At 36.7% G+C, this 10,665-nt stretch overlaps 2 protein-coding genes across 11 annotated transcripts; both read left to right on the top strand.

Annotated features, from left to right (window-relative positions):
• Window positions 1–390: 390 nt before the first annotated feature.
• LOC132627315 (pentatricopeptide repeat-containing protein At3g61360) lies at window positions 391–7,660 on the top strand. 10 transcript variants are annotated; one of them, XR_009577829.1, is made up of 7 exons: window positions 393–561; window positions 1,670–3,387; window positions 3,559–3,602; window positions 3,702–3,864; window positions 5,427–5,595; window positions 6,628–6,694; window positions 7,126–7,654. XR_009577829.1 is itself a non-coding variant. In XM_060342586.1 (3 exons), exon 2 carries the CDS (start codon window positions 1,857–1,859, stop codon window positions 3,384–3,386), a length of 1,530 nt encoding a protein of 509 aa, XP_060198569.1. In that variant the 5' UTR covers window positions 391–561; window positions 1,670–1,856; the 3' UTR covers window position 3,387; window positions 5,427–6,612. The 10 variants fall into 10 exon arrangements, 1 of the variants encoding a protein (XP_060198569.1); XR_009577827.1 differs by having other exon boundaries at window positions 6,628–6,722; XR_009577828.1 differs by having other exon boundaries at window positions 6,628–7,658.
• A 534-nt stretch (window positions 7,661–8,194) lies between these two features.
• On the top strand, window positions 8,195–9,804 carry LOC132622444 (F-box protein At5g07610-like). Its single transcript, XM_060337050.1, has one exon. It carries the CDS (start codon window positions 8,390–8,392, stop codon window positions 9,653–9,655), a length of 1,266 nt encoding a protein of 421 aa, XP_060193033.1. The 5' UTR covers window positions 8,195–8,389; the 3' UTR covers window positions 9,656–9,804.
• The last annotated feature ends 861 nt before the right edge of the window (window positions 9,805–10,665 follow it).

Below are 10,665 nucleotides of genomic sequence, written 5' to 3'. Positions count from 1 at the left end.
TATTATAAACTATGATTTGCTCATTTGGTAAGATTATATAAGAATTGAGAATGTTTTGACTGTTTTCACAATTTGTGAGGTTTTTATGTCTATGAAAAAAACCACTAACTTAGAACGTTCAAATTGTATGTCCAAACATAATTTCAAACCATGATTTCAAACTATGTCCAAACGGGGCCTTATAAATCAACAGCCGAAAAAATGTAACACATATAACCGACCCACAAACAACATATTTTTTTCAACTTCAGTCACGTTTAGACAAAAAATCAACTTTTGATACACATTTTAAATGGTGCCTCCAAAATAAGGATATTTGTGCACTTCGGTCTCCTTTAGTTATTAGGTGTATATAACGTAAACTACTTACTACAAATTGGCCAAATACAGTATCAAATTAACTTTGTAATAAACTGACTATGTCTTAAACAGTGCTACTGATATTGGCTATTTGTGCAACTCGACAAAACAATAAAGCGATAGAAATGCAAATGTCCGTTCTTGCTTGGGGCTGTCACACGCAAAATTGAGCAGAAATTTCAGCTGATTCATTTCTTAATAGTAAGCAAGATTTCATCTTTGCTCATATATGATTCTACAAATATAAGCAATTGGGTTCTCAATATTATTAATACCCTTCAATCTCAAACTAAATTGATTTCATATGAGGCAGTAATAGCACCCAAAATTTGAACTTTATACCACTCACACCCACCAACTGTTTGATTATATGTCTAAGGGAACGGCAACTCTGATTTATGTGAGAATATTATTGCTTGTATATGCTTTTCTGTGGCAGTAACAGCACCCAAAATTTGAACTTTATACCATTGAACCCACTAACCATTTAAGTATTTGGGTTCAAAATTGGATTTTTGGTGCATATTTTCATGTGTAAGTGGTGATTAGGAAATGGCAACTTGGATTTATGTGAATAGCTAAAGAAATAGGTACTTGAGTATGCACTGTTTAATTCGGCTATGGATTAATCAGATTAAGAACATTATTATTATGAGATGTCCTAACCAGGTTGCATCAATAAAATATGTGCAGATGAAGTTCAAGAGTCTTCTCGCGTGTTGTTGGTGATAGTTAACAAGATTTTAGGAGCTTGTTCTTTTCTCGCATTGTTGCTTTCGTAGATGTTTATGTATAGTTTCCAGAAAGCTTAGGGTAGGAAGTGTTGTGCTAGTGCTATGGGCCCTAAATTTTGCATTTAGTTGCTGCTATGTATAAGTATGATTTGGTGGTATAAGTGATTATTGTTTATCACTAAGATTAGTTTCACACGAGTTGTAAAGATTAACTGAATCAACCCGCAAGGTTGGCCAAGTTGGTTGAGCAAGGGATCTCCCAAATGGGGAGTCTCAGGTTCGAACACCCCTGTACTCTCTTGGTCGAGCTCATCGCACGGGGATTGCCTTGTGCGATTTAACTCTCCTATGTGATTTGCGGTCTATTACACTGGAGCGGGGTTTACCCTGTGTTCACTCAGAGGGTAGCAGCTGCGGGTTCCCTTGTCATTAAAAAAATTAAAAAAGAAAAAGAAAAGATTTTTACTGAATTAATGAGCTATCTTTTATAAAAGCAACGTGTTTCTATACGACTGTATTTGTGTTGTTGTCTGTATTTGTCAGTTCTAAATGCTATTATTTTTGTGTTGTCACAGAATACCTTTAATTGCTTTGAGTTGATGAACTTTTAGATGCTGCCTTTTCCTGATAGATTGCTAAATCTCTGTTGATATGAAGTTCTCATAATCGTACAGCAACTGTCAGCTCACTCAGATAGGATAATGTGTGGTTGTTATCTTGCTCGTATTGATTGAAGCGTAAAACTTTGACTTATTGCTTGAAATGGTGGTCATGATTGCTAAACGAATAGATGAATTTGGCCAAGTTCTGCGAGTCGTTGGACATCGCTTTTGGTTAAGCAGTTGGCTTCATTCAGTTTCAGGAACAAAAGATGAAATTGAAACAATTGCTAGAATCATTAATGACCACCCTTTTCCTGTTCATCTACTCCAACCAACGCTTAAAAATCATATCTCTCCGAGTATCCTGTCTACCACGTTTGTTGAAAATGTCCTTGGTCGCCTATTTGCAGCACATGCAAATGGTCTTAAAGCATATGAATTTTTTGAGTTCTGCCTCAGCCATTCTGAGTATAGTCCAACCTCTGATGCATTTGAGAAGACACTTCACGTGCTAGCAAGAATGCGTTACTTTGATAAAGGTTGGGAACTCATGAAGAGAATTCAACAGCTACAACCGTCGTTGCTCACCCTCAAGTCATTGAGCATCATGCTATCAAGATTAGCAAAACATCAGTCCTATGAAGATACCCTTGAAGCATTTGAGAAGATGGAGCAGCATTTATTCCCTGAGAAGAAATTTGGCATCGAAGAGTTCAATATTCTTCTTCGAGCATTTTGCACACAGAGGCAGATGAAGGAAGCTCGTTCAGTATTCAACAAACTCCATTCTAGGTTCCCACCTGATACCAAGACAATGAATATCTTGCTTTTGGGATTTAAGGAATCAGGGGATATTACTGCCGTAGAGTTATTTTACCATGAGATTGTTAAAAGAGGTTTTAAGCTTAATTCCGTAACATACAGTATAAGAATTGACGCATACTGCAAGAAAGGTCGTCTTGGTGATGCTTTGAAGCTATTTGAAGAAATGGATAGGGTAAATTGCTTGCCTACACTAGAAACGATAACAACTTTGATTCATGGAGCAGGGATTGCTCGTAATATAACTAAAGCTAAAGAACTCTTCAATGAAATGTTCAAGAGAAATTTGCAACCAGATACTGGAGCATATAATGCCCTCTTGAGTTCTCTTATCAAATCTAGGGATGTTAAATCTGCAGCAGTCTTAATGGATGAGATGGTGGAGAAAAAAATCAAGTTTGACCATTTAACTTACCACACTATGTTCTGGGGATTGATAAGAACAAATGATATTGGTGGTGTCATTGATCTTTACGAAAGGATGGTCGACAAAAACTTCTTGCCTAAGGCACGTACTGTTGTGATGCTGATGAAATTCTTCTGTGCGAACCACAGAGTTGATCTGGGTTTGAGTTTATGGAATTACCTGATGGATAAAGGACACTGTCCACACTGCCATTCTTTGGAAATTCTGGTCACAGGATTGTGCTCCCATGGGAGAGTTGAAGAAGCATTTGAGTGCTCTGAGGAATTGTTGAAGAGGGGTAGGCACATGAGTGAGCTAGTGTTTCAGATGTTGAAGAGGTATCTCTTACAGCTAGGAGAGGAGGATAAGTTACAGAAGCTGTACCAAATGACAAAGAAATTAGAAATGATATTGCCTCCTTATGGACAAACTATTGGGCACAGCCTAGGTGCAGATCTGTAAGGTGAATAAAGTTACTTTCTTGATTTATTTGATATGGTATTGCAGTGCTTCTTTCTCAATTTTCTCTCTCTTGGCACATGTATCTTTTGATCACATTAAGGTGGCCGATCTATTCTTTCTGTTGATTTATAAGATCTTAGATGGCTGATAGTTTCTTAATTTTCTTTGATAGGAGTTTTTCCTATAAAAGAGGTTATGTGATCACACTTCTTACAGGTTTGTTATTCAGTTTAGTCCTTAACTCCTCCTTATTTTGTAGATCTATAGAAGTTACTTTGATAGCTTACCTTCATATGGGACACTTTACCATTGCAGTACTACATGAGATGCATATAACTGTTACAAAGCCTAATTTTGGCAGTGCCGTCTAAAAGTACGAGCTGTGGAAGTTGGCTAGCTGGTAAGGAAGGAATATTGACCTGTTCTGTATGTGCCAGATCCCATCAGATGTAACTGGGAAAGATCTAAATACTGAAAGGTAATTTCCCAGTTTCCATTATGCCTTCCTGATTTGCCTTGCAAATTGCAATCAGTGTGATGGCACTATCAGCCTTCTATTTACTCCCTTCTCTCCGTTCTTTTTTTTTTTTTTTGGAAACTATTGCTTGACTTCTAAACTTGGTTATTTTCATGCCACTTGAATGGAAGATGTTTAATTGCTGGAAATAATTGAAGATTTCACTAAGTCTATCCTGCTGGTCTAACAAGCAACTTGTAGTTTTACTTATTTTTGAATTCATTTAAGCATCCCCCTGATCTATAATACTCACTAATCTCCATCATCAAATTTTGTAAAACACAAAGCTGTAAAGTGGTTGTCATCTGGGCAAGTCCTTGATTTCATCTGAAGTTTAACATATATATACATGGTGGGAGAATGCAGGCCTTTAGGTCCATCAACTATTTAAACTGAATGTGGTGCATAAATGTTAAATATAAATTAGTTGGGTTACACGTCACATAAAGCACCAACTGACATAAGTAATCATGTTGGTCATTTGGAAAGAGAGAAATAGGAGGGCATTTGATGGGGTGGAGCAAGATTTTGTAAAGTTGCAAAGTAGTGTGTTATCTCTAGTTTCCTTTTGGTGTACTTATAAGGTCCCTATTTGTATACAGGATTGGATCTCTTTTGTTGAGAATCAAATTTTGGTGTAGATTCTCTTCTTTTGGTATACGGCTTGTAAACGGGGGCTTCCCCATTTGTTAATAAAATACTTATCTTATAAAAAAAAAGGGCCTTCTGCAGTGGCTCAATGGGCCATAACTGTGGAATTTAGTCAGGCTGAAATATCTTCAAAATGGCTAATTTTTCATATTTAACTGATCAATTCAAAAACACAAGATCTGTGTGCAATTTTTCTAGTTATGTGTTGCTTAATAGTCTTTCCATTCCTCTCTTTCATTTCCTTTCTTTTTGTTAAAAAGAAAAAGAAATCCATTTTTCTGTCATTCTTTCGTTGAAGCTAAAACATAGAAGGTTTAGTTTGTACAGTTCAACCAGCACATTTTCACCCATGAGTAATATGTCTGATCGGTCTCCAAGTTATCACTTGTCCTTAACTCTCCATCATTTGATCTCCAGTTTCTGACATTAGTTGTTAGAAGTTTACTGTTTCAAGACGTCAAATGTATTCCCTTTTTCATGGAATTTGACCTGCATTTAAATTTGTAGAAGTGCTTTTGACCATCATCTTCTATGTTTCCTATGTTGTTGCTTGTTGTTTTAGAGCTGCCTGGAGTTATGCAGGATGTGGATAGGGGTACTAGAGTAAGGGGAGATAGGTTGGGAGGAGGAAGAATTATATCTAGTTGTTGCATATTTTTTTTCTTTGTTTTTTGTTAAGTAAAGATATTTATTGAAACGGTACCAAGTTTGTACATAGAGGATTACAGGGCCTAAATTGTACCTCTCACTCCAAACATACTATATATTTTCCCCTAATAAAGTAAAAAATCCAAATACTTATCCATCCTATAAAGAGAACTACTATAACACCAAAAATACAAGTTCTTGATACATTTCTTTTTTTACTGTAGGTATCTGCACCTTCTTCCCCTCAAAGCATGCCTTGTTCCTCTCCGACCATATCGTCCACAAAATGCAATTTGGGATAGTTCTCCATATCTGCTTTAAGCTTCTTGAGAGAGCCAAACTTCCAAAAGGCTACTGATCTTCTGTGGTATTACCAAAGAAATATCCATGATGGTAAGGAAAAGTTCCCAGCATTGTCTTGAGCAGCTGCAATGTAAGAATAGATGATCAACTGTTTCCTGCTCAGAATTACAGAAATAACATCTGTTGCACAGTGAATAACCTCTCCTCTGCAAGTTGTTCTGAGTTAAGCAAGCACCCCTAGCTGCTATCCAACCAAAACAAGCTACTTTCTCAGGGGCCTTAGTTCTCCAAATCATTTTCCAAGGGCGGTTATGAACTCCCTGACTAGTTTGCTGCAACAACATTTTATAACAGTTAATTAACTGAAAATAGTTTATCCCCGCTGTTGACCCAAATTAGCCTATCTGCTTTGTTCTGCTCTATTGAGCACGTTCGCAGTTGTTGTAATAGTTGGCAGAACCTATCTAGTTCCCAATCATTCAGGTTTCTTCTGAAAGTAACATTCCAGCCGAGTCTGAATGGAAATCTGCAATATAGCCATCTTTGTTCAAAGCACAGCTATATAAATCTGGAAATCTGCTTCTAAGGCTCACATCTCCACACCAACTATCCAACCGAAATCTAATTCTACCACCATTTCCAACCTCCAGACTTGGGTATTATAGAGATTCATCCCATCCTCCACTTATATCTTCCAAATACCCCCACAAATTTTCAACTTGGAAGGCTTTTGTTATCTAGTGGTTGCATAATTGGGTATGGAGAAGATAAGATGTATGGGGTGGTGTGGATGGGAAGGAGCAGAAGATGCTTCTGGTGGGAAGAAAGTGCCAACATGGAAAGGGAACGAAGAATGGAACTTGATCTTAATTTCTCAATTTGTTATCATTTTCCCCCATAAACCAAGATAATTAATGATTGTATGAGTGGACAATTTTTATGCATGTACTAGCTCTATATGTAAATAAAATTCTTCTAATGTTGCGCTGCATTAAACTATCAATATGTTGATTTTCTATTTTTATGTAAATTTGATAGTTATACTTAATTGCGATTTTCTTGGTCAAACGAAGTTATAATACCTTTAAGTAGTAGTTTCCCATAATGGCTCTCATTTTGCAGGCTGAGGTAAGTCAGAGGTTTACTGATGACAGGGCCACTGTCCTCTTGTCAGATGAGTTGAACTATAGTAAGAAATTTATTACAGGCCTTCCAAGGTTTTCTTGCTATTTCCTTCTCGTACTCCCTTGTGCTCTTTGTTTCTTGTTCTCTTTCTTTCTTTACATGCGTGGTAGCTGAGGAAGTGGTGAATCTGGAAAGAAAAGTTTGATCATTCAAAATGTAAGGAAGCCGTAAAAATACTCAAATCTTAGTCTGGCATTAACTTCTTGATGTTCTTGGTTCATTGATAGCTAAGAAACTCCGGCAAACTCATGAACTTGATAAAAAATAGATTTGCAAAAAAGTTGTGTCCAGACATTAATATTAAGCTTCTAAACTCTTCACTTTCTCATGACGCATAACAGTTATATAATGTTGTTCTTCCTTCAAAGGATTATCTACTTCCTCATTTTTGCACATCAAAGCCTTAACTGCATTCATTGTGCAACTCTCCTACAGATCATCAAATGGATTGTGTTATAATGGATTTACCCTTTCTTGGCCCCCTCTTATATCCTTGGCTTAAGATGGACGATAAAAAGCATTCTCTGGCAGACCACCAAATGGCATCGCAAAGGTGCAGAATTTCTTTACCGTCAAATTGTCACTGAAGTTCATTAAAAAGGTAAGGTCCGCACATCAAGAAGAAAATACATAGTTGAATTAATGGCTCCTACCGGATTATTAGTAGAATGCAATATGGACTTCCACGGAGTATGCATCAATTTAATGGCATTAGATGCCTCGTGTGATTCGTTGCTTCATGCCCATATTTTTCAATTACAGTGTATTGGTAAACCTCTGTCTGTTGAAGCTATTACTTTTGCCAAATATTTTTCAGAAAAGTCATGTCTAATTCTTAATTCATTGGACAATCGACTTGCACGTGCACAAGTATGGCATATGCAAGAGTCGATGCATTGTGTTGACCATTTATTAGCTTGATGTGATATCCTTTATTTCCTGAAAAGAGGCTGAAATCCATCTTGAATTGAAAAAAAATGCAGGAAATTGCGTAGTATGGCAATTTTTTCGTCATTGTTTATATTCTGACCCTTTTTGGATAATTGCGCAAATGTGGCCTTTCGGAGAAATATGATATAAGAATCAATTATGATGTTTTTGGTCTATTTAGATTTTCGAATTACCTTACTTTAAACGCATAATCGGTCTCAAATATCTATGCAGCAACATCATTTACAATTCAACTAGGAAAAACAGAGACCCAATTAGTCTTATGTTACAACGAAATAGACCTTGAATAAAACGTGAGCTAGCATATTCGAAGATCTACGAATATATACATATACATTCAAATGAATTCCTTCTTCCTCAAATCACTGCGCATCTTTCATTTAAATATATTATAATAATAATAATACTAATAAAATCCAGCAGCTAAATATTTAACGTAAGTTCCCTGGAATCTTATAGTTATGGATAACTGGCAAATGGTTGACTTGAGAGCCAAATTGGATGTAAAGAATCAAATCCAACAACCAAAGTAAATAAGTGAGTTTAAATAAACAAGAAATAGTCTATGTTCCTTCGGGAACTTTATAATTTTCCGAGGATACAGCTTTGACTTATTGGGACAAAGATTAATTAAACTTAGAGTACTTGAGAAGAAACGTTCTCGACAAGCTAAATATTTGGCAAACTATATAACAGGCTAACAACACAAATTCCACTTTCTACACAAAATCAAACTCCAAAAATTAGAATGAAGATGATCAAAATCAATTGTCTATCACCATTTTCTCGGAATGAAGTGTTTTCTAATGAAGAACTCTTGATAGAGATCTTGCTTCATCTTCCGGTAAAATCGCTGGTCCGATGCAAATGCGTATCCAAAAAATGGAGTTCTCTAATCACTAGCCCCGAATTCACCCGCCTCAGAGTCCCCAGTTTCAACCCTGCCCGTGGCCTCTTTTTGCACTGCTCGTCTTTCTTGATTAACCCTTTTCATGAATTTGTATCCTTCACCCCCCGGGAACCAATTTCAGCACCGTTCCACAAGCTCACTTTCATAGACGACCCTTCTGGAATTAGAATTCTGCAATCTTGCAATGGACTTTTGCTATGTTGCAGCTTTCGCGCTCATGAACCTAACATAAACTACTATATATACAACCCAACGACCCAACAATTCGTCGTACTTCCGAAATCAGGAGGGAAAAGGCAAATTTCCAAGGCTGTTCTAGGGATGAAACTAGCGTTTGATCCAAGGAAATCACCTAATTACAAAGTGATTTGCATCCGAATGTCTGATGAATTGTTTCTTGATCAGCACTATCAGATTGAGATTTATGCATCTGAAACTAAGAAATGGAAACTCTCAGGTCCACCTTTTCTTGCTCGTTACGATATAGGATTTATGTATAGTGGAGTTTATTGGAACGGTGCCATTTATTGGGCATGTGGTGACAACTCGTTACGTTTTGATGTGGAACGAGAAAAGCTCGAAAAGTTTCTCATGCCTTGCATTGGTCGTAGTTGGGATGATGATGAGGAGAGCAGAGTTGCTTATTACGGAGAGTCTTGTGGATATTTGCATCTAGTCCAAGTGTATAGCCGTCAGAAGCTCACGTTCTACAACATTTACGAGATGAAAAGCGATGGTACAGAATGGTTTTTGGAATTCAAAGTGAATGTTGAAGACGTTGTCAATGCTTTTCCTCATATGATTCGCCAATATCTTGACCCAAAAGATTGGCATTACTTAGCAATGGTTGTGCTTTGTGTTGTTAGAGGGGAGAAAGAGGAGGATGCCTTCATGGTTTTGCACATTCCCAAAATGGTCATACACTATAACTTGAGGGATTACACATTTTACAAGCTATGTGAATTTGGAAATACAAGTACTCAGGATGACAATTGTCAATTTGAGGAGGAAGATGAGGATTATGAGGCTTCAGTAAACCTTGTATCCCTCGAATTTGATAGGTCAAGTGTTTTCCAATATATTGAATCTTTATTTTCTCTGTGATTCTAGTGTACTTTAAGAGGAAATCTAGTTTGAATTACAACCGGAAAGAAACCTTCTCTTCCATGGACATGTCCATTATTTGATTTAATTACAATGTCAAAGAGAATGTCCATTGCTTTATTTTGTCCACAAAAATAAATGATACTCCCTGTTAGAGGCAGATACAATGTTGCGCACCAAATTCATATGAACTCATTACTTACAAAGTCAATTAAGAATAGTATTAGACGAATAAGAAACATACTTTCGGCCATTGTTTGCACCTCAAAAACAAAGGTAACGTCGCTTGACCACATAACTTTCTTAATTATTAGTGAGAATTTTAACTAACAGTCCCTTAGGTATAAGATTCGTTTATACCAAGTGGACAAATTTTAAAGTGACGATTCTGTCAACAAATGGACCACAATCTCCTAGCAATATCGTCCTTCGTAAAGGCACTCTCAACACTAAGACATGCATAGAGCCACAAATGTTCACTATTAATTTGTCTACCTTTAGGGAGGTAGCAGCGAGGGTGTTCATTGCCCACAATCTCCTTCTAAATATTGGTTATTTATACGTCCATTATTAATGAATGCATAGGCGTATCTAGGAGTTTTAGAACATGAGTGTACTACTAAAGAAAAAAAATATATTAAGTGGAATTGATCCTTGTTCCTCTTGGTAAGTAACTAAATTTTTAGCCAAGTGCACTATTAACCTTTTCGTAGCATGAGTGCCCGCAGGTAATATATTAGACCAATTTTAGAAAATATGTACATAAAATATCTATTTTTGCGGAAAGACTATGGGTTCACGTGCCCAAAAATAACACAGAAATTCACCCATGAATGAATGTGTTCATAGGCAATAGGGAATCAGAAGCGAGGGTGTTCATAGTGCAACCTACAACGATGAGGAAGAGACGAGAACATTTCAATATCGTAGCCATATATGGCATCTTTATTTTTAATTTTTTTGGTCGAGAGAGCATGAAGTTATGGTTCATGAATGTTATATGTAAATTT

Source organism: Lycium barbarum, chromosome 2 (genome assembly GCF_019175385.1).
Source record: "Lycium barbarum isolate Lr01 chromosome 2, ASM1917538v2, whole genome shotgun sequence".
NCBI lineage: Eukaryota > Viridiplantae > Streptophyta > Magnoliopsida > Solanales > Solanaceae > Lycium > Lycium barbarum.
The sequence above is the reverse complement of the archived record's forward strand: the minus strand, read 5'-3'. Positions and strand labels throughout refer to the sequence as shown.

What these genes read in the sequence shown, in the direction of transcription:
- LOC132627315 (XM_060342586.1), top strand. Translation starts at nt 1,857, where the DNA reads ATGGTGGTCATGATTGCTAAACGAATAGATGAATTTGGCCAAGTTCTG.
- LOC132622444 (XM_060337050.1), top strand. Translation starts at nt 8,390, where the DNA reads ATGAAGATGATCAAAATCAATTGTCTATCACCATTTTCTCGGAATGAA.